At 42.0% G+C, this 24766-nt stretch overlaps 1 protein-coding gene across 1 annotated transcript in view; it reads right to left on the bottom strand.

Annotated features, from left to right (window-relative positions):
• Window positions 1-4763: 4763 nt before the first annotated feature.
• Window positions 4764-24766, bottom strand: part of NELL2 (neural EGFL like 2) — a gene marked incomplete at its 5' end in the record, with an annotated part of 258597 nt that continues 238594 nt past the window's right edge. Inside the window, 4 exons of the mRNA XM_019543949.1 lie at window positions 4764-5540; window positions 8095-8319; window positions 11217-11393; window positions 12472-12665. Coding sequence (XP_019399494.1) covers window positions 5490-5540; window positions 8095-8319; window positions 11217-11393; window positions 12472-12665 — 647 coding nt within the window. The remainder of the gene's footprint in view (window positions 5541-8094; window positions 8320-11216; window positions 11394-12471; window positions 12666-24766) is intronic.

Raw genomic sequence — 24766 nt, 5'->3', positions numbered from 1 at the left:
CCAGCCAAGGAAGAAATCTTTTGAGATATAATGATATTAAATGATCTGAACTATTATTAGACAACCTGAATAGGAAAAGTAGCAACAAATACTCAAGGCTAATAAAATCAGAATAAACAACTTAAAAGTTGTATTCTGCAATATGCCATGAACTAGAGAACGTACTGTATGAAACTACTTAGCACATCTACAAAAAAATTAATACCTTGAACTTCAATTTTCTTTCTCCCATTGTAAATCAGACATCATGGAAAGGTGAACATACCTTAAATGTTACCAATATGGTGGTCTTGTATAAAACTGAATTTAATTCTGTATTTTTATGAGTGATCTGCTACTTTATTTAGGGTAATGTTCTAGCTGCAGTGATGCAGATCGTGTTATTTTGGCTTTGGCTTGCAATTCAAATACAACTTAATCCTAAAATGAAAACTCACAGCCTTTTATGATATTAATGATTCAAAGCAATATCTCTGATGCATAGGAGAAATCCTGGGAATTGTATTAAAAGTCCAAAATTACTGACCAAATAGAATTTTAAGAAAAGCACAGTACATTTACTTGGCTGCTTTCTGGATGGAACAAAATATGATCGATACACTATTATGGTTTATAGTAATTAAAGTTTTATGTTATTTAAATGATCCACTAACATCAAACTGGTAGAACATAGGGTGCAAATCTTCTATTATATTAAACAATTTTGTCTCAGCATTTTACAGTGTGTGCAAACTTTGGAAGCAAGAAAATACTGATTAACACAGGCTTATCTGCAGTGCTTTAATATAGGGCTTGGAGTGTTGGTTGTAGCCACGTTGGGCTAAGGACATAGGCAGACAAGGTTCTTCGGATAAATGTGGTAACTTTTATTAGACCAACTAAATAGTTGGAAAAATTGTTCTTTGCAAACTTTCAGGTGCACACATCCTTCTGTAGACTCTCCCTCTGTCTGAAGAAGCCTTGCAAGTGCCCAAAAGCTTGCAAAGAACATTTTTTTCAACTATTTAGTCGGTCTACTAAAAGATATCACATCTACCCAAACAGCCTCGTCTGCCTTAATATAGGCATAACTTTTTTGGTTTGAGGGCTGAATAGGGAGAGATGAGAAATAGAGAGCAACTATGTTTTTTGGGATGCATAATTCAAGTTCTGTGAACCTAACTTCCAAAATGGAGACAAACATTTAACTTTCATACTCAGAGTCTGGCTCACATACACTTGTTTAATGCCAGAATCAAAGGAAAAAACACCACCTCGCTCTCTTTCTTTTGCTCATGACTATAGCGAATTTAGATACCAGAAATGTGTTGTTAAATAATTCAGTTTTCAGCAACTTACAATGCTGCTATTCTTTATCAATTTGTTTCACCATAGAATTGAATCCTGTGTAACTGAAGACACTTCTGCCTTTATATCTGCAGGTCCATTAACTGAGGGCAATTACTCTGCAAAGAGGTGACAATTCTTTTATGGGAGTTATTGAATTGTAGCGTGTAAACAGTGCATCGATTATGAAAGGTCAGCAAAAGAACACAACATACCTCCTTCACCCCCGCCCTCCTTTACTCTATCCCTAGGAGGAGAAAGCAACATTAATTCTTGGAGGGTTTTTTAAAGATAATGAATACGTGGTTGTGCCTGCCATAGATTCTTTAGGTAGGTCTGGAATTCTGAGATCAATTTTCTGTAGCATTTCAATTTCGGGGGGGGGGGGGGATTAATTCATGAAGTACTAATTGCTGGATCAACTGAGCTGGAAAGGGGTCACTGAGATGTCTCTTTGGAATTTGTTGACCTTTAGAAGAATTCCCAACTAATTAGCAACCTCAAGCAATGATAGATTAGATAATGTTCAGTCAACTCACCCTCATTTTTTATTCAGCACAGAGGATTTCAGATTTGTTCAGAAGAATAACTTCTGCTCCTCAAGCACATATAGTATCAACTGGCTCTCTAAGGATTGGATTCAAGGTTTATTTTGATAAAACGATTAGTGTATGTCTTGACTCGGCTATATTTAGCTTAGATTTTGGTGTACTGCAAGCTGTTTGATCAAACTGCAACAATGACAACCACAAAAAGAGCAAAAAACTGTCCCAGCAAAGGGTTGGTGATAAATGAAAAGAGAGGGAGATTTGTTTTCTACCATTCACATCCTTAGTTTAAAAGTACAAGCTAAGATGAAATGTAAATGTTACTGTGCCTCTAAAAATACAAAGACCAAAAAAAAGTGAAGATAATTTTTTTCTTTGGATCTTATCTTCCTATCTGTGATCCAGACCCAATCTTGGTATACAACCCAAGCCATGCCATATACAAGGGAGCTACAGTAGTTGTGGACCAACTGACTGGACTTCCACTCCCGTTCCCTAGTCCCACCCTGAAATTGCATATGTATGGTCACAACCCGGACATTGGTAGAGCTGTGTTATGCATACTCTGAGGTAGCTCCACCGCATTCATTCAGGGTTTTCTGCAGCCTTTACTTGAGCCAGAGATTTGCCCTTGAGCCTTATGTTAGCTCCTTTTGTGTTTTGCAGAACAAAAAGCAGCCTAGCAATGTGTCTTTCTAACATGCATTTTAGAATGAAATCAAAATTCAGTCCCTAAATAGTAGCACCTTCTGTCAAATCTGCTCTCATATACAGGGACACAACTGTCACTCAATTCAATGAGAGATGTGCCTATGTCCCGGAGGGCAAACATGACCCTTGGCAATTATTAGCAGACAAGAATAGGTATAGAAACAGTCTCTTTTTCAAGGACCTAACACACTTCTTAAAGAACATTGATTGCGGCTTTCCAGAAACTGTGGATAAAACAGTAAATCCCTTGAGTATCTATTATTTATGGGCAAGACCTTGAAAAGGAAAGAGATTTATTCAGTCTGAAAACCTTCATAGCTTTAAAAGTCCACTGTAGAATATTTCACCACGCTTCTTTTTGTCTAAATATGTCTTCATTTTATTTGTATGCCTTGTGATCCAAGTGCCTGTCATCCTGTGTACCTACCTTATTTACATACATGCATGTAATAAAGAACATTGAGATACAAGCAACCACCTAACTGACTCGTGGTTGCCTGGCACTCTTGCACTTTGTCCTCATATATAAAATACTGCTTGCAAAATAGCATTTTTTGCAAGAAAACATTTTGCTTTGTTGAAACCCTGGCATATGAAATTCCCTAGTAAAACTATAATCACTAGGAAGGGCTATAATAGAAATTTTGTGTTAAACCAAAATTCTAGTTCATTTTTGTAATAAAACCAAAATGGTTCATCATCTTATATTCTACCAATACTAACTAAAGACAAAAAAAAAAGATATTTAAAAGGACAATATATGTCCAGCCTTTGACTCCATGCTGGTCTAATTATTTAAAGGGATGCTGCATTTTTGGTATATTACATTTTCTTCTTACTTTTCAATGCTTGTAATAATTCCCTAAGACATGGATAATACAATCATAGGAAAGCAGACCTGAAAGGAATCTCATGAGGTCAACTACCCCAGTCCCCTGCTCAAGGCAGGATCATCTCTAACTAAACTATCCCAGTCAAGTGTCCGTCCAACCTGATATTGAAAATTCGCAGGGAGGGAGATTCCACTTCTCTAAGTAGCTTGTTCCAAAGCTTGACCACCTCCTAAACTGTAACCTAATTTCGTCTGCTGCAGCTTGAGGTCATTGCTCTTACTCCTGTCCCCATACAGCCACAGAAAAATATCTATCTCCATCCTCTGTGTAATTGCCCTTCAGTTATCTGTAGACCCTTATCAAATCCCCCTTAGTCCTCTCTTCTTCAGACTAAATTATCCTAGCTCTTTCAGTCTTTCCTAATAAGTCATGTTTCCTGGGTCTAACAATTTTTTGTTGCTCTTAGATGGATTTCTATTCTGTCCACATCCTTTCTGAAGTGTGGGGCCCAAAACTAGACACAGTACTGCAGGTGATATCACATCAGTGCTAAATACAGTAAAAGAATCACATCCCTTATTTGCAAGTGACATTCCTGTTCAGACAACCCAGAATGTTGTTGGCTCTTTTTTAAAAACTAGAGCACATTATTGGCTCATATTCAACTTAAGGTCCACTATAACCTAGCCAACTTTGTTCTCAACTTTGTCCCTGTTATTTGTATTTCTTGTGATCCAAGTGCCTGTCATCCTGTGTACCCTATCCTCATTCCCTCATAAATATAGATAGCCTTGGTTAGATACCTTTTGTGTTAATTGTCACAACAGCACAATTGGGAAAATAGCATTTTTTAACTTAAGTCCCCTCTGCTGAAGAGATGATTGCTTCTGCATCAACAGAAATAAGTACATTATAAGAATAATTGTGCACTAACAGACTATTATTTATTATTACAAAAGTATCTGAATAAGTTGAGGTGTTGACAAAACAAAAAGCTGTTTGTAGAGCATTTCCAATAAGTCAGAACAGTGTTATGGGGGTTTTAAAGTTGTGCCTAATCCATGCGACAATAACAAATCAACATGTAGGACCTGATCTTGAACATCTTTATGCATCTAAGTCATCCTATTTAATGAAATGGCACTTATCCCCTGAGTGAAGTCACTTGCATGTACAGGCATTTGCCAGACTAGTTCCTGAAAGACTAACAAAGATGTGAAATGAAAGAACAAAGTTGTGCTGGGTAGAAACATCTATGGACAACCATACTGACAAAGGAGTTATAAGCATCAATATTATATAAAAATACCATCCTGAACAGTGAAGGAGACTCAAAGTCAAAAAATATTATAAGGTAAGAGAAATATTTATTTAAATTTTGCACAAGAACGAGCTTATACTGAACAAATTCAATCAAGAAATAATAAGTGCAGTAAAACAAGGAAATATAGATGACTTTTCCCATCAGAAAACATTAAGTAGCCATGCCTGTGCATTACGGTTTTTTTTACAATAACTTGTATCTTTTTTTCTCAGTAGGTACTGTACATAACATATCTTAGCCAGCATATTCTTTGTTCCTGAAGAGTTCATCCTTTTACTCAACTTTATGTTAGATTCTGCAGTGAGCAATCAAACAAATCGTGCAGATTCAAATATTACGAAAAAGTCTCTGTGCCTATTGAAGACTTGTATTTTCAAAGCTTCAGCAGGCTCAAAGGTTACTTCTAGTGGACTCTGTATCTTGACATCGTTATGTACAACGTTACAATGTGTCACTTTACTCTACCCTAATATTCTGCATAATGATGTCAGACACGCAAATAGGCAGAAGTTGAGTCTGACCTCAAGCATTTCTGAGCTTACATTTCTGAGCTTTTCTGAAGTCCTATACATTTCACTCTAACTCAGGTAATGGACAGCTCACTTCATTTATAACATTTCTGCACTTTTAAGATGGACAAAACTGATCAGATTTCAGTTTTGGCTTTATACAATTTTTGGTTGAAATGTCTCTTTTTGAAGGAAAATTCATTAACCAGAAACTGCTTGTGAAAAGTGGTTGTTAGCTTCACAGTTCCTGAAGGCACTGTGGATCCACGGAGCAGCAAACATGACCATTCTAGAGAAGGGAAAGAGGGGAAAAAGATTGAAACACATTAATATTCTGTACAGTTAATTTAAGAATGGAATTGACCACTTTTTATAAACGAATATATAAATAATTTGATCAGATTTTAGCATCACTTTAGCCGCGCACACCATATAAAAGGAATCTAATGGTTCCACTAAATGCTCAGTGTATTGTGTTCTATATCATAAAACCAAAAGAACAAAAAATTGAAAGAAAATGAAATCAGTAAGAGATATGCTACTGACTGTATCAGGGTTCCGGCTATTGTGCATATACAGCTGTCAGAGAGGACAGGGCTCTACGAATTTTATTTAGATGAGACAGAAGGCACCATTACTTTTAATTCAGCACTGTATACCTCATGTTAATATATGCAAGCTGTAGCACAGTCAACGATTAATTCTTAAAGTTTCCACTGATCATTTAGCTGCTTTTATATAAATATGAACAATTCCTGGAACAGAAAAATGATTAAAGTATTTGTGAAAAGATAATATTTTCTGCTTTTCTACCTTTTCTCTCTTCTGACTTTAACAATGCAAACAAAATGTGCATGCTTCTTTTAAATTCTGTAGGTATCTTTAGTCAACTGAAGTTCCAGACTGATTAAAGGCCAGTGGAAATCAGAATCATTCACACATTTCCCTGACTCTGTATGTGACAGGAGGCTAAACAATCCCAGTATTCTCCTTCTTCACTTGTGATTTGAAATGGTTTCGTGGCTAAGTCAGCTTTAGCTGATGCCTGGATTTCTGAATTCTTAAAGGATTTTGTGTAAACCTATTTTGCTATAGCTTGGTTAGAGAGGCTTATCCTGCAGCTTTGACCTTCCACATGATGCACAGCAGGGAAAGAGTAGGGCTGAAGCAATACAAATGAGGTACATACTACTATGATAGTAATAACTTGTGTTACTGTATTAACTATATAAATTGTGTTCTGGTATTAGTTTGATTTATTTGGATACAAATACAGTATGCTGCAAAAGATAGTGTTAGGAAACAAAATAGGTCCTTGCATATTAAGGAGCAAACTTATATATGCTCTGTATTAAGAACCGGTGTCTTTTTTACTTTGCAATATTCAAGAATTCTTGACATGGAAAAGCCAGGAGTACAGTGAGAATCTAATTTAAACAGGCACAATGCCGGTCTGGGACTATCTGCACCTTGTAACTGTCCTAGGAGAACAAAAACCAGCCACTGAAAGATCCACCCTCCCCATCAGTGAGGTGGGACATACTACCAGGAGTTTCCTGTGGATTCCTAGACTTTGTTTGTTCCATTTCCCTCCTGACTGGGTACACTGCTCTGAGCGGGTGCGAGTGGATCTGAATGTCTTCCCTCTACCTGGTATTGCACTCATGTTCTCTTGATAGAGAGAGCCTGAATTTAGTTCTGTGGGCATGCAGAACTAGTGCATCATGTTCATGGCCTTCAAATGTATTTTGACTTGAGTTATCAGGAGTCTACTGAGTTTGGTGTAGTATGTATATGACTTATATAGGCCCAAATAATGATTTTGGTTTACATGGCAGTAGCAAGGAGGGGAACTCTTAACTCTGTACAAACAGAATACAATTCAGACAGACCAATCTTGGGATCAAGTCAGGTCAGTACACAAGGGTAGGGTGATACAACTAAGCCAATATATGGATCTTGGTTCTATGTGTTCCCCAAACTGGAGCCTTAGTTCTTATTTTAGCTCTAGGGAAAGGACATGAGATGATACCCAGAAACCATAGTATTATTCAGTAAGGTTTATGGATCTTCATTTGAATGGATGTTTTGCTGTCTCCTCCCTTTGTCCCTCAACCACTGTTGACCTGCTATTTGTCATTCTGCAAAAATACAGTTCACCTGCATTTTTAATGGAAATGTTTATTGTAACACCCCTATTTTTGAAAAGGCAGCAGAATTCAGATAAGCTTTTGGCTGTACCCTTTTGACCCCAAGGAATATTGAATATTCAGGTTGTCATGCTGTCTTTTCTGTCAATTGTAAAGCAAGTAAGACATAGTGGGAGTTCCATTTTGTCATTATAAAGCTTAAAATATTTGATCATCACGATCCTCAAAAGAAGAAATACTGTTTTAGGTAATTTGATGTTAACTCTCCAAACTACAATTCCTTTATGAAGTTACATTTTTGACCTTTGAAAATTGATACTGTAGGTATCTGCAAGGCAGCATGGAGTTGGTAAAAGTAAGTTGCCATCATAGTGAAAGTGAGAGACAAGTGGAAAGGACAAGTCTGCTAACTTATCCAGAGTCTGCAACAGCATGGGCTATGATGCTATTTCTGTGCTGCCGGTGCATTTAAGCCATCATTCTGGTTCCTGAAAAAACCACAGCATTGACAGAAGAGGTTGAAGTTAATAAAGATGAATATTTTATATGGCAGCCTCTGCTGCTTTGAAAATAAGTGCAGCAACTGACTTCCCACTGACTAGACTAAATGTAGTAGTGCTAAATGTGTTAATATTTATGAACCATTGAAAAAACTAGCAAAGAGGCCTCTTGGCTTCATTTTATGTTCTTTACCTTGCATTGGCATAGGGTGCACTCTGTGCCGTGCTTAATCCAAGAAGATCCAGTGAAGCGAACCACATTTGTTTCATCCAGACAAGTTTTAGTGATGTCATTACGAATGGTGTCTGCCTGGCAAGGGTCAGTGACACAACGTGGGCAACACTCGCTCTCAGGGAGTACACTGAATTCACAGTCCACTTCTGGGCAAGTCAGTGGCCAACAGTCAACTTCACCTTGCTGTTAAAAAAACACATTTTAAGAACACAGAGATCACCAAGTATTCCATGTTGTTTTGACTTACTATTATGTGTTTCCATGTCTATGCATTATCTTTCTCAGCTGGCTGAAACTTCCATTTCTTTCAATTAAGAAGACATGCAAACATTTTTCATACTCATTTCCTGTTGACAGTACCAGAACTTGGTTACTTTATTTCTGTACTTGAAACCAAAAACATATTATATTTAAGTTAAATGTATTTTAAAAATAGTTGCAGTTGTAGTTTGAAGTTGGAGGTGTTGGTAGATGACGTTCTTTCCCCTTTTTGTTTAGCATCTTTTTGTATCCCTACTGTAGGACAGACAAAATTCACACCCTCTGATGGATGTACAAGCCAAAGGGGCAGCACAACAAGTGCAATTTGACTGCCCAGGGGAGGCAATGCTACATGAGGAGACAGGTTGCCTAGACTGTCTGCTTTCTTAGTAGCTTGTTTGGGACAACAAATAAAGATTGTCTTCCAATTTCAACTGCTCTTTCAATTTATACTAGTATAAATCCTTGCATTTCAAAAGAAAATAACCCTGACTTGTAAGACGGCAAATATGAGGATTAGGCTGCATGTGTTTGGTATGACTGTTAGGGGCACTAGGGACCATGAAATCACAGACTATGAGGTACTGTTGATATACCTATGAATATTAACAGAGTTCATAGTTCTACTTTACACTTTCCTTCTTTTGAGAGGTGCAGTGTTCATCTCCTCTCTGGTTTTTCTCATGCTGGGCTGTATTGGGTTCTGTTCTGTCACCCAATCTGTTCACTGTCTGTGTGCTTGTTCGGGAAGTTAGCAAAGTGCTGTTACCCTGACTTTGAATAAGAAGCTCAACTGCATTAATGTCTAATCAAATATGGGGCCTGAATCAGAGCCTTCAGAAAGGCATTAAAGATAGGAACTGAAATGACAAACTCTGCCCTATCAACTCACTCACCTTTAGTTTTATTCTCTGCTCAGCTGCTATGTAAATGGGTGTTGTTATCTTCACTGCTTGTGATCTTTTCCCACATGTCCTTGAGAAGAATGTTATTATGTCCCTTCCTTACAACCTCATCCTAATGACGTGGCTTTAGCCCTCTCCCGATTACATTAACTGCAAAGCACTTTGCAGTGAGCTACAATCTGGTGCCATTTGGAAATTTCCTCTGGTGCAGAATGTGGCTATGTTAGGTTTTAAGAGAAACTCCACATTATACAAGAAATTTGTAATCTATATGCTTTCTGATTGGTTTCTAAGTTCAATTCAAGTTACTGATTTTCTTTCATGAAGCCCTAACCTGTTTAGGTCTCTACACTAGAGATCTCATTTTGGTATAAAATTGCAGCAGATACAGTCAGTAAAGGCAATCAAGCTAACTGCAGCTCCACATTTAAAAGGGAAGATGATGACAACATTTCTAGTAAATATCCCCAAATCTAGAATTTGCTGCTTTTTTTTTGTTTAACTGAAGGACCAGATTAGCTGACTTTCAAAAGTTGATGCCCAAGCTGGCCTTGATGGTTTGAACTGAAACAAGTACTAATAAGTTGAATAAGAGATTTTTCTGCAGGTCTCAAAATTCTTTTGTGGTTACCAATCCATTTTAGGATTTTGTGTAACAACCTTAACATGCCTAGAGCTTGTTTAGTTAAAATTTATGATGAGAAGCCAACATTTGGCCCTACAGAAGTAGCTCATATACAAAAACCATGTATCATCCATTAAACAGTGGTGAGTTAAGTGGTCCCCAGAGCACAGAGCTGAGCAAGATCTTCTAAGAATTTGTTGAACAGGACTTTGTTTTACTTTTCTCCATGGAGAAAGTATAATGTTGTTCTTTTTTATAAACTTCCCATCTGCCTCTGGTTTTCCTTGTTCTTATGTATCACATGATGCAGAGTATGAAAGCAAACAATGCCTAACCTTGCTGTTTTAATTGATATTTTTGGATTGAAAAAGAGTACAAAGAATGAACAAAAAAGTTATCACCTAAAACATCCATCTGGTAGATGAAGAAACTGGCTACAATTACATAGAAGCATTTGAATAAAGGAGTCATCTATGTAAATCCCAAATAGCAGGGCTTCTTTTAACATTTAATGAAGCACATGGGGACCTAATTTACTGTATTTTAGCAAAGGTAAAGTTGAAACCTAAGAAAGTTTGCTGGTTTTCATGACTGTTAGCCCAAAGAAAATCATCAGATGAACCACATTTATATCTAGATATGAAATTATTTATTTTCATCTGGTGATTGTTTCTGTCCAGGAAGTTTATTATACAGCACTACATAGAAGTAGTACTGCCTCAGTGCATGAAATGTTTACCCTAGGGAAAAAATTCTTATACTTCGAAGGGACATGCTTTCAAGCTGATTTTAATATTTTAAAATCTTTCATCATATTAGAGGTAGTAAAGTGCAACAATTCACAAAGAATAAAGCACTCAGGAAATCTTGTCTTTTCTCCTGTTGGTGAAATATTCATAAACAGGTCAAGTTAACTGCTATTTAAAATACCTGAATGAACAAATTTCAGCCTATGGACTTCTCAGAAATTATTTACTATGATATTAGTTTAATAATTCAATATTCAGAATTTGTTCTTCAAACTGTTATCACCTAAATTACTTGCCATTGTTTAGGTTCCTTAACTGAAGGACCTCCAATATGCCAAAACAAACTTTCTTTCAGGATTAAACAAATTTCATTTTGTGATTAAATGAAACTTGGCCAAACTATTCAAGCCAAACCTTGATTACAGAAATTTATGAACAAGGAAACAAGCAAATACATTCCAAGTGAACTTTTTTGGAGTCATGAAAATGTTTGAAATTTTTTTTTGTTCCTTTCCACATTGATGCAATCAGAATACTTACCAAGCATCGGCATTGTTGACAGTTCTGTACCCATGTGTCTCCACTGTTGTATGAGAGCTCCCCACTTTGATGAAGACATTGACTGCTAAGCCTTGGGTCACATTCGGGACAGCAAAACAAGTCAACAGTAGGGTTCTCACAGTCACAAACCATCCGTCGGCACATCACATATCCTCTCTGTTGTTACATAACACAGAAACACAAAACAACAACAGAAATTAGTATAACTCACAATAGTCACAGCGCAAAACTTAGGCTTGATGGCCTAATTCTAGATCAAATATTGATAATTCAAGAGTAATTTGGAGTAAAAAGCATTTTCCATTATATTAAAACTGGTTCATTCAGGGATGAAAATTACAGTATAAAATGTACAATTATCGTAAATTCATCTGCAGAGTAAATAAATCACTAAATGTTGTTAATTCCTCATGCACATGCTTCATAACACAGCAGCTCTTCAAACAAGTCTCTCCTGAGGTGATGAAATATGGTATTTTTTCTGAGAGCCAGATTTTAATGGATTATACTAAGATTACACTATTTTTGTACAATGCTACTAGGTCTTGTTTGAAACTTCCATAGCAATCCATCTCTCTTATACCTATTATAAATTATTTAGATGAAGAACACTGCACCTATCTAAGGGCTAAATTAAACACCCGTGAAATCTTAGCTTCTATGAAATTATTCTTTTCATCAGCAACATTTTCTGCATTAAGCATGAGTTTAGGAGACATGCCAGCAAGTATTTAAGAAGGATAAACCATATTATGCAGAAGGGAGGGCACAAAAAGAAAATATTTTTTCTTCCCTTCCATTCTTATCAGTTCTCTGTATTTGATAACCCTGAGTCTTATCACATCCCCAAAATCTACACACATAAAAACACTTCTAGACATAAAATGACACCTCTCCAGGTGGAAAAAAAGTGGAGGTGGGCTATCCTTACTCTTAGTACTGTATACTTCTCTCAGGATTCACTACATTGCCAACTGTCCATGGGATTAATATCTATGCAGGCAGAATTGGGAAGCTCCATATTGGGCAAAAGCATAACATACAGAAGCATACTGACCACAAATGGCCCTGTGGAAATCATCTTCCCTGTGATATCACTCTTATGGAGAAGGGGATCCAGGGCAATAGTAATTTCACTGGAAACCTGAAGTTTTCTTCCCCCTCAAACACACACCCTTCATTCCTATCACTAATTACAGCAGCACTGTAAGAGTAGTTCATTTCCTTTACTGACCTGGCATGAACAGACAGAACACCTGTCATTCTCCAGCACCCAAATCTGTCCATTGTGCTTGATTTTGTCTTCATGGATACAGTCTCCTGTGCAGTTCTTTCCATGAGGACATCGACAGTCATACCCACCATCCAAGTTAAAACAAACGGTGTCATTGGCACAGCTGTGCCTTCCAGTTCCGCATTCATCAATGTCTGTGAAAACATGCCACATAATGCTTTTAGATCCTGTTCAATTAACAGCAGTCTTGCTACAGCCAATATAAATGATTCCCAGCCATTAATGCCTTCAGCCGAAAATAAACAGATCACTCTACTTAACAAGGAAAGCATCAGAGATAACTGAACTTGCTATCAAAACCTTTTCCTGACTCTGTTTAATGCTTCTGGGTTCTCTTATGCATGGGCAGAGAAGTTAACATGAAAGGTGATTCATGACCTATGAACTCACTTGGAGGGAAGTGTACTGTTGATAAAGGTGTACTATCCAGATTTTATTAATTACGCCTATTACAGAGACATGTATGGCCTTTGTGTCTAACACACAAAATAAAGAACACGATGAGTCTGTCTTGGGAATAAAACTAAACAGCTTTGAAACAATTCTGTTTCAAAGCATTCAGGCTACTTTAGAGAAATAGTCCACAAATTCACACACAAGACTTTTGCAAGGACAAACTAACAGAAACACTGCCTTATACTTCAATACGTTTTATCTTAATGTCTTCAGGTGTCTGTCTCCCTTTTGTTAAAAGAACCCCACCCCACCAATAATTTTCTAAGGGCATAAGATATGTAATATTACTTGATATAAATAACGTGTAAATGGTATTTAGAAATCAAAGGCCAGATTCTCTGTTGTGTAAAATACTGTAACTCCATCAACTTTTATCATAAATTGTCATTACAATCTTCCTGCACATTATTAATTACAATCTGCATGAAAAATCTGATATTTATGATACTAACTATACAGGAGCCCCACAAAATAAAAAATAATTGACAGTCATTTCATATTCAGCCTCCACGTTTTGCACAATACTCCAAAGATGGAAATGAATCTTTCTTCAGATGGATCTTATATAAATCTAAACTTTAAAACAGAACAGCTCAATTAAAATTGCAGTTCAATGTGTAGCTGCGGGCAAAATAGTAAACAAGATATTAAGATGCATAAGAAATGGCATGGCGAGTAGAAGAGGAAAATATTTTGAAGTCATTATATAAATAGATTCATCTAAAACACTGCATGCTGTAGTGGTCACTCCAGCTCCAACCCCCACCCCCCAAAGCTGTAAAATTCAAAGGATTTCAGACAAGGTGATGGAAATGATCAGGGCATGAAAGAAATGTCATATAAAGAGGGAGTGAAAGGAAGGGGACTGTTCACCTTGAAAAGCAGATGGATAAGAAAGGACATGTTAAGAGTAGCTAAAAATAACAAATGACAGAGAAGGTACATCAGCAGCTTTTCTTCTCCCTGTCTCAATACAAGAATAAGGAGACAGTCAATGAAACTGAAAAATGGTGAATTTAAGCTTGATAAAAGGAAAATACTTTTTCATACAATACACACACACAAATAGTGAAAATCATTGCCACAAGATGCTGTTGAGGTCAAAAGCTTAATACAATTCCAAAAAGGACTGTACATTTACATGATAGACAAAATACCCAGAGTTGTAATGCCAACAGATTTTGCTAGCAGATATTAAACTTGAGGCTCCATGTTTACTCCAACATTTACCTTTTAGGCATTAGGGGACCTAATTTTAGGGTATATCAGGGAAGCATATGTTAGTAGCCATGAATGAAACAAGGTTCTAGTCAAAATCAAAAATGGATGTAACCTACTATAGATGTCCCTAAGCAGATGTAACAGCACACTTAGTGAAACTAATATGAAAAATATTGTTCAAACCAACATGAATAAAGCAGGCAGTTTCCCATAGGTCTAACTTTAAATTAGTAGTTCTCAACATTTTTAGACTCAAGGACCCCCCTCATTAAATTAACCCCCCTTTGAAAACACCAGCTTTTTTCTTTAACTTGTTTTTTTTACTATGTAAAAACACTAGAGCATTCTTGTTTTGCAAAATGCTCAGAAAGACCACAACAGGTCAGAATAGGATTGACAATATGGATTCCTATGTGAAATCAACGGGTTTATCTTGTGAATTGTGTAGGCACTAACAGCGTGCAACACTCTTGTAAGAATCTTACAGAATCCTGGTTGAGAATCCCTGCTCTAATTATTCTATAAACCAGCTTGTCTCAGTGTAGACTACAATGGGAATAACAAATAAATTAACATTTAAACATCATGTTTCATTCTGATGCCAGAATTACCATATTTACTTGAATATAAAACAAGGTGTTTCTCTCCAATCAGCATGGGGGAAAAAATCCTTGTCTTACAATCACATGCAAAGAAAACTCATTAAATAATTGTCTATCATTAAAATGCTGCCAAAAGCAGCATGTGCTCAGTAATAGAAATCAACTTTTAAGCTGATTAAAATACAGTCAGTACTGAGCATGATGTACATACCTCTTCCAATCTGTCCCATGACTGATATGGCTCACTAGAAAGTCCAAACCACACCTATACAGTTACATTATTCTTATTCTCATTACAATAAACACACTGTGAACCCGTGTGTCTGTCACCAACACCTTTAACGGTGACAATCACATACAGATTCTTTTTTTTTAATTTACTTTCAAGGGCTAAGTCAGTTCCAAATTCTATTAGGCAAAGACCAATAATAAAGTACCAAATTTTAACTAAGCAGAAATCAATCATTCAAGTCTGCATGTGTGGTAGACCCACACATCAGTCTTTGGGCTTCAGATACTCCCCAAATCCATGGCAGGCATCTTACATGCAAGTCCCAAGCCTGGAGGGCTGAAGGTTCAGGCCCCCTAGTGTCACTTGTTCCTAGCCAAAAGGCGAAGGAGCAAGCAGTGGGGGAATTCTAAACACAATCCCTCATTACCACAAAACTGTGCAGTTGTGTCCTGCATTCAGGAAAACTTCCAGGGGTCAGATTGCCCAGACTGCAATGGACAGGTCTCACCATGGGAGAAAAAGCTTGGGGAAATCACAGGGGTCAGGAGGGAGGGGGAGAGAAAGAGAGAGAGAGAGAGAGAGTGTGCGTGGGTGTGTGTGTAGGTCTGGAGGTACTGTAATACTAGGCTCACACCAGGAAAGCCAGAGCCAACCCTGACACCCTAAATGCTTTAATAGATTTCACAGACATTCAGGCTGGAAGGGACCATGGAAAATCATCGAGTCCAGCCCCCTACCAAAGAGGGAGGAAGTCAGCTGGGGTCATAGGATCCCAGCAAGATGAGCATCCAAATTTCTCTTGAAGGTGTTCAGTGTGGGTGCTTGAACCACCTCCGATGGCAGGCTATTCCAGACCTTGGGGGCTCAGACAGTAAAGAAATTCTTCCTTATGTCCAGCCTGAAACGGTTTTGCTAGAATTTATAACCATTCGACCTCGTCATCCATTGGGGTGCTCTGGTGAACAATTGTTCCCCCAGATACTGGAGGTCACCCCTGATAAACCTATATGTGGCCATCAGATCATCCCTGAGCCTGCGCTTTTCCAGGCTAAAGAGCCCCATAGCTCTCAGCCTGTCGTCATAAGGTCTGTTTTCCTGATCTCTGATCATGTGTGTGGCTCTCCTCTGCACCCTCTTAAGGTTCTCCACATCCCTTTTGAATAGTGGAGCCCAAAACTGGATGCAACGCTCCAGCTGTGGCCTCACCAAGGCCGAGTACAAGGGGAGAATGACGTCCCGGGATTTACTTGAGAAGCATCTATGGATGCAAGCCAGCATTTTGGCCGCTTTACTAGCTGCAGCATCACATTGAAGGCTCATGTTCATCTTGTGGTCAATGATGACCCCCAAGTCCTTTTCATTTGTAGTGCTAGCCAGTGTAGCACTGCTGAGCCTATAAGGATGCTGCAGGTTTTTCCTCCTAAGGTACAGAACCTTGCATTTTTCGGTGTTAAACACCATCAGGTTCTCACCTGCCCATTTCCTGAGCCTGTCAAACTCAGCCTGGATCACCCTCTTGTCCTCAGGTATGGATGCTTTACCCCAGGGTTTGGTATCATCAGCGAACTTGGCCAGTTCGCTTCTGACTCCAATGTCCACATCATTAATGAAGATATTGAATAATACAGGTCCAAGGACAGAGCCTTGGGGGACCCCACTGGTCACAGGGCACCATGACGACTGACTTCCGTCAACCACCACCCTCTGGGTCCGACCACGGAGCCAATTCCCCAGCCAGCGAATCATGGTGGACCCGAGGCTGCAGTTGGCCAGTTTTGCCAAGAGGTGATCATGGGATACCAGATTGAAGGCTTTTTGAAATCAAGATATATGACATCAATCTCCTTTCCCTTATCCAGGTGACAGATCACCTGGTCATGGAAGGAAATGAGATTGGTCAAGCAAGATCCACCCGCAACAAACCCATGCTGGGTATCCCCCAGGATATTGCCTTCAGCTAGTCTGTTAAGGATGGCCTCCTTGATAATCTTTTCCAAGACCTTGCCCAGGATTGAGATCAGGCTGATGGGCCTGTAGTTTGCCAAATCCACTTTCCTCCCTTTCTTGAAGATAGGTACCACATTGGCCTTCTTCCAGTCTTTGGCACTTTACTAGCCAATTCCCTGGCAAACTTCTGGTCAGGCTCTTGACTTTGGGTGGGAGGTCTGTAGGAGACTCCCACTATCGTGTCCCCTGTGCCGCATTCCCCACGAATTTTTACCCAGAGGGTCTCTAGCTGTCCATGCTGGTCACCAATATCGGCTTGCAGGGACACGTAGCTCTCCTTGACATAGAGAGCTATGTCCCCGCCCCTTTTGTCTACTCAATTTCTCCTGTACAGGGTATAGCCATCTATACCCGTGGTCCAGTCATGGGTGGAGTCCCACCAGGTCTCCATTATCCCTATGACGTCGTAATTACTTATGTTAAGCAGGACAAGTTCCTCCTACTTATTCCCCAAGCTCCTGGCATTCATGTACAGGCAGACAAGTGTCCCCTTGATCTTAGCCAAAAGGCTAAGATACTGATGGGAGTCTTTTTTTTTAATTTGCATCACAAAACAACTAAAAGAAACTACATTAATATAAAACTTGACAACCTTCCTGTAACAGGGGGCCTTCTCAAGGCCGATTTTGCCTTTGGCTCGCCCATCTGTTTCTGAGCCAACCGCCTGCCTTCTTTACTGCCATGCCTTGTTGTTATCTAATTAATGATCTTAATTAGGTGGTAGGCTGCCCATTTTCTTGCCCCAATGCCAGGGGGTGCTATCTGTATCTCCATTCCTCCCCTACACTGCAGCCCATGCCTCGCAGATGGCATCCACAGATGTTACTCTCACCGGCCCCACACTGGGCCCCAGAATCCTCCAATCAGGACCCCTTAAGATCCCTCCATTCAGGCAGCCTACCCCACCCTCATTCAGGGCTGCCTAGCTCCCTGAAACTATTTCCCCTCTCAGGCGTGGTCTCCCCAGGACCTTTGGCCACACAGACCCTGGTCTCGCCTCCAAGGCCGATCAGGAACCCCAGGCCCTCAGCTCTGGGCACCCCTCGCGGTGGACCCCTGGCCCTTTTGAACGCTCTGGTCCTGGCCCCAGCACTGACCAGTTGAGGGTACTCTACATCAGGCCTTTGAGCCTCTAGCCCCACTCTCTCTCTGGGGTCTGCCCTCTGGACCCTACTAATGGGTGACCCACCTGGTTGTGGGAGGCGGAGTTATTAAGGCACCCTGACCCAACTTTCACTGGGGTGATAACTGGCCTGGCATTTCCTGGATGCTCCTGTGCCACTGAGAGCCCCACCAGGTCACCCACTCCCAGCAGTGTGCAGTTTTAGGTCATGCCCAGGACTGGGAGCCTCCTAGCCCTCCCCTACAGCTCCTCCCTTACCTCCAAGCCTTGCAACTAGGCGATGTTACTGCCTGGCCCATCAGCAGGGAACTGATCTATTTTTAATATAAGCAGCCAGGGATCTAAAATGACTGCTGCAATCAAGCACCTGCTGGCTGCTTGGGTCAGGTCTTAAAGTGGCAGGCACAAACAGTGCTCTCCCCGCCACACTCCCCAACAACAATATTTTTTTTCTCTTTTCACCATTAACACATTAGCCTCTCACAAACCAACCCAGGAGGAAGCAACAACTTTCACCCTGCCCCTTTGTCCTTTTGAAATAAATACAGCTATTCTTCTTTCCTTCACCTCTTCTCTGTTGTCTCCTTTCCCATCACATCTGCATCTTGATCCACATAGTATTTCAATTCATAATTTGCCAACTCCAAACATTCTCGTGGTGAAAGCCAGTCCCTTGACCAATGGTAGGTTTCTCGCCTTCCATATCACTACTGTCACACAAAGTAGTATGGTTCTGTCTCCATGTCTGCAGTCCTTAGGGTATTAACCCATACAACACCATTTCTTATGTTAAGTCACAATTCATACTGATTGCCTGCAAAAAATGACACTTCCTCTCATAGCCCTTACATAAAAGGGCAGTCCCAAAATACATGTGACACAGATTCTTCAGCCCCATATCCCTCTCTCAGGCACACGGCCAATCTTATGCCCAATTTATGCTGAATGCCCCACACAGGAAGACTATTCCAGATCATCATCCATATGTTATTTGTATGTTCTGCTTTTATTTTATTATCTGTCATTTCTTTCCACATATTTGCCATCTCTTTCCATCAGCTATCCAATTATTGTTATCTTATCTTTCTTTCTTGTCACATTAATCATTTTCTTATAGTCTTTCAAACACTCTAATCCCAATCCCTCAAGTTTATATACCCATACAAAGCTCTCCATTTTCGCATAGTGGTCCAGTGGCTGCCATGAACGTAGCTTTTTCTATTCTCCTTTGTACGTGGCCCGTCTTAACATTCTTCCTACCAGGTAACGGCAGAAATATGCAGTCTTCCCAAACTCCTCTGTTATCTCTTTTCAGAACATACTTATAAAATTAGTATACACAAAGCTTTCCAAATCTGGCATTCCCCAACCTCCTAATTACCTGGTTTTGTATGCCCCTGTTCTTACTTCCCTTTCTCTTTGACTTCCTCCTCAAGAAAAAACATATCTACCTCTGTACCCTCCTTATCTGTTGCCATGATGCATTATTCCCATGTAGAGGATGATTGGCAAGAGTACTGTTTTCACCACAGCCATTTTATCCTGGAAAAATAACTTTCTATCACTCCATAATCCCAATATCCGTCTCCCTCTTTTCTCTAACTTCTCCCACACCTTTGTTGCTTTCCCTTCAGTGTCCATTAGGATTCCCAAGATATTGATCACACCCTTTACCACCTGCAGGCCAAACTTCTGTATATTTTCTCAATTTCTCACCTCCATCAACATACTTTTTAGCATATTTAATTTTGCCTTTGACACTTCACCATAGTCCTCCGTATGCTTCAATACTATGTTCACATCATCCATCTATAATGTACATTTAACTTCGTGGACAGCACACATCCCTGTCTTACCTCTGTTTATATGGGGAATGCCTTGCTCGAGTAACCATTTACCAGTACTCAACTTCCTTCTTTACTCTATACCACTTTGTAGTCCATATATATAAAGCCTGTGCATTTTTTGGGAGGGACCTTTTTATTTTTGAAATTCATAACTGAGGTGCTAAGGAAGAAATGTACCTTGGGAGTCACTTTTCTAATCTTGGCATTTGGCTACCATCTTTGAAAATGGTGGCCATGACTAACAAGATGAATAAAAGTTGATATCTCAGTACCTGTGAGGTTGATTTTGATTTTCTAAACAACTTTATATAGGTATTGCAATAACCTACAAACTTGCTTTGTCTTTTGATAATCAGGGATCCTTGATTTCGCTCTTTAAAAATTGCAAATTCTCTGATAAAACACTGCAACTTCCCTCACAAAAACCCACAGATTGGAGAGAAAGTGTGCATGCACAAGTAACTGGGTATTTTTATCTTTAATAGATTTTCAGTGTGTGTTCATTCTGGTACGTAGCTGTTGTTTGGTTTCTTTTACATATTTTCCATCAGGGCATTTAGTGCACTGGATGAGATATATTACATTTCTGGAGATGCAGGTGTAACATCCAGGAATGGTGATGGTTCTGTTGTGGGGTGTAGTTATTGTGGGAGTGGCAAATCTCAAAAGGGCTTTCACCAAATAAGGACACTCTTTGAGGACATAAATCACACTTTTGACAGAGCCACCCAGATACCACATGAAGAACTGCTGAGTACAAAAAGAAAACCCCCACGAACCTCACTCCATTATTTATGACATACCATCCTTCCCTGGAACCCATACAGCTCAAACAACTACAACCCATGCTAGAAGACCCAAATGCTCAAATAAATCTTTCCAGAACCACCCATCCTAGCCGTTAAACAAGCACCAAACCTTGCTAATCTCATCACCAGAAACTTCCTATGGCCCAAACCACACTGAATGAATGGAGTTAGGCTCTGAGAGTGGCAAGAGATGTGTGGGTGAAAGCCTCTGCTTCTCCGAAGTCCCCCCAGAGACCTCCCCACCAGCCACAGAGCCCCCCGCTGACCCCCAGCACAGCCGGAGGTAAGCGGGGCCCGTGGTGGGAGGGGGTTAACTCTTAGAGAGTGGGAGGAGGTGGCTGAGTGGGAGCCGGGCTGGGTCTTGCCCCACCTAGGCCCCTACTTGCTCCAGCCCCCCGGGGGTGGGGAGAGAGAGAGAGAGAGAGAGAGAGAGAGAGGTAGGGGGAGGGTACTCACCAGTCCCTCTCCAGTGGGGCAGGGTCCCCCAAATCCTGGGTAGGGCCCCCCTTAGCCCAAGAGCAGTTTCATCGACAGCAGGCCCACTGTGCACTGTACTTTAAAAGGGCCCACCAACAGCAAAAAAGCTGTAGTTAGGCTCCAGGAGTAGCAAGAGAGTGCAGGTGAAAGCCCACTGCGCCCCCACTCCCCCAAAGCCCCCCAGCAGCTGCGGAGCCCCCCACCAACCCCCAGCACAGCCGGAGGTAAGCGGGGCCCGTGGTGGGAGGGGGTTAACCCCTCACTGAGTGGGAGGCGGCGGCTGAGTGGGAGCTGGGCCGGGTCTCCCTTCGCTCCACCCCGCCCAGGCCCCTACTTCATTCAGCGTGCGACCAAAGCTGCATGAACAGGCTGTGCAAACAGGTGCGCTTGTCTGCCAGTGTGTGAGTTAGTGTGGAGTTCACTCAGGAGGGTGCGCGGAAGGGCCTGAGGTCCTGCCTGCAAGCCCCCTAGGGTAGGCAGACTCAGGCCCAGCCCACCTACCAGCGGCATGCCGCAGATGGGCACTCACTGCACCCCAAGGGTCCCCTCGGGGTCTGCAGCCCCCGCCCCCTCAGAGATGGCCACCTAGATGGAGTCCATGGTTCTGGGCTCCACGCTGACGGAGCCCCTGGCTCTTGGCTGTGGGGGCTGCCTGTCCTTTTTTCAGGCTCTGGGGCCTGGAAGCATGGCCACCTCCCCTTGTGGGGTCTGCTCCCTTTTGGGGTCTCTGGTGTGCCAGCTGGAGGAGCTCCAAGCCACAGTCCAGGGAGGACTCGAGGACCTCCCACTCTGTCCAGTCAGAGGGATGGACCAAGGTGGTCAAGGTCCCTAAGGCCCGCAGCACCAAGGCCCCTCCCCGGGGAAGCTTAGCAACAGGTACGAACCTCTTGCAGCTGCAGCAGAGCCTGCTGAGGTGCCAGCTCCCGCAGGCAACACAGGCTCAACTGCAGCTACCGCCCCTGCTCTCCCCCAGACAAAACGTAAAGCGTTTGTTGTGGGAGACTCCATCTTGAGGGGGACTGAGGGGGAAATCTGCCACCCCGACCCCTTAGCCCAGGAAGTCTACTGCTTCCCAGGGGCCCGCATCCAAGACATTGCGGAGAAGATCCCCAAGCTCCTCCAGCCCACAGACCACTATCCCATGCTCATTATTCATGTGAGCACCAATGACAGTTCAGAGCGCTCCCAGCAGGGTCATGAGGCACTACAGAGATTTGGGAGCGGGGCTAAAGGGGCTGGGGGCACAGGTGGTGTTCTCTTCAATCCTCCCAGTCTCAGGGTATGGGCTGAGGAGGGAGAGGAGGATCCAGGTAGTTAACCAAAGACTATGGTGCTGGTGTCATTGGGAAGGCTTTGGCTTCCATGACCACAGCCCGCTCTCTGGCGAGAGAGGCAGTAAGCTGCTGGGAAGAGATGGCCTCCATCTCTCTCCCCTGGGGGGGAGGCTCTTCTCAGCCAGACTGTCTGACCCGCTCACCGGGCTTTAAACTAAGCCTGCTGGGGGACAGGGGGACTACCGCCACTGCTGGCCCGCTGAGCAACTCTTGCAAAGCCAGCAAGCCAAGGCACTTAAGGGAGCCCATCCCTGCCCCAGCCCTGATACAACCTGTGGGCAAAGCAAGAGCCCCCAAGGGAACACCTGCCTGCCTGTACACAAATGCCAGGAGTTCGGGGAATAAGCAGGAGGAGCTCGTCCTCCTGCTTAACACAAATAATTACGATGTCATAGGGATAATGGAGACCTGGTGGGACTCCACCCATGACTGGACCATGGGTATAGGTGGCAATAGCTTGTGCAGAAGAGATCGAGTAGATAAAAGGGGAAGGGGTATAGCTCTCTATGTTAAGGAAAGCTACGCATCCCTGCAAGCTGATGTTGGCGACCATGGTGGATGACTGTAGACCCTCTGGGTTAAAATCCGTGGGGAACATGGCACAGGGAACACAACGGTGGGAGTCTACTACAGACCTCCCACCCAAAGTCATGAGCTTGACCAGGAGTTCACCCGGGAACTGGCTGAGGCCACATGCTCCAGGACCATGGTTGTCATGGGTGACTTCAATTACCCAGACATCTCATGGGAGGCTCACTCAGCAAAATCCGAGCAGTCGCAAAGCTTCCTCTCGTGCGTGGATGACCTCTACCTGACCTAAGAAGTCTACATGCCAATGAGAAGTAAAGCGTTGCTCAACCTGGTACTGGCTACTGGGGGTAACCTAATCAGCAACCGAGTGATCGATGGGAAGCTGGGTGACAGCGATCATGAGATGATCACCTTCACCATCCACCATAAAGCTGCCAAGTCAGTCAGCAACACTGAAGTCCTTGATTTCAAGAAAGCCGACTTTGACGTGCTCGGGAGGCTTGTCAGTGAGGCCCTAAGGGACCGCGATCCCAGGGGGAGGGGAGTTCAGGAAGAGTGGCTGCTCCTCAAGGGAGCAATCCTCAATGCACAAGCTAATTCTAGTCCATCTCGGAAGAAAGGCAGCAAAAGGGCACAGCAGCCCCCCTGGCTCTCCAGGGATGTAGCAGACCTCCTGAGGCTAAAAGGAAAGGCCTACAAAGGGTGGAGGATGGGATTCACCTCCAAGGAGGATTATTCAGAACTGGTCCAGCCCTGCAGGAAGTAAACCAGGAAAGCCAAAGCTGCAACTGAACTCCAACTAGCTTCAAGCATCAAGGACAATAAAAAGTCATTTTTCAGATACGTGGGGAGCCGGAGGAAAAGCAAGGGCAACATTGGACCCCTGCTGAACCAGATGGGACAACTGACGCCCAACCTATTAAATGGGTACTTCACATCTGTCTTTCATCAGTCGCATGGGACGCCCATGCCCACTACAGGACAGGCAGGTGTGGGTGAGGGAGATCCCCTGCCTTCCATCAATGCTAACCTCATGAAGGAACACCTTGAGAGGCTGGATACCTTCAAGTCAGCTGGCCCTGACAATCTACACCCCAGGGTACTCAAGGAGCAGGGGGGCATTATAGCTCAGTCTCAGTCACGGACCTTTGAAAACTCCTGGTGCTCTGGTGTAGTGCCCAAAGACTGGAGGAAGGCCAATGTGGTGCCTTGGGTCCACTGGTGGGGAATTGGTTCTGTGGTTGGACCCAGAGCATGGTAATTGATGGAAATCAATCATCATGGTGCCCTGTGACCAGTCGGGACTCCCAAGGCTCTGTCCTTGGACCCATATTGTTCAACATCTTCATTAATGATGTGGACATTGGAGTCAGAAGCGGGCTGGCCAAGTTTACCGATGACACCAAAGTTTGGGGCAAAACATCAACACCAGAAGACGGGTGGGTGATCCAGGCTGACCCTGGACAGGCTCAGGGAATGGGTGGACGAGAACCTAATGTTTAACATTGAAAAATGCAGGGTTCTCCACCTTGGGAAGAAAAACCTGCAGCATCCTCATAGGCTCAGTAATGCTACACTGACTAGCACTACGGAAGA

This window comes from Crocodylus porosus, unplaced genomic scaffold (genome assembly GCF_001723895.1).
Source record: "Crocodylus porosus isolate Cpor-Errol unplaced genomic scaffold, CroPor_comp1, whole genome shotgun sequence".
NCBI lineage: Eukaryota > Metazoa > Chordata > Crocodylia > Crocodylidae > Crocodylus > Crocodylus porosus.
Note: the sequence above shows the minus strand (reverse complement) of the source record. Positions and strands in the feature narration are given on the sequence as shown.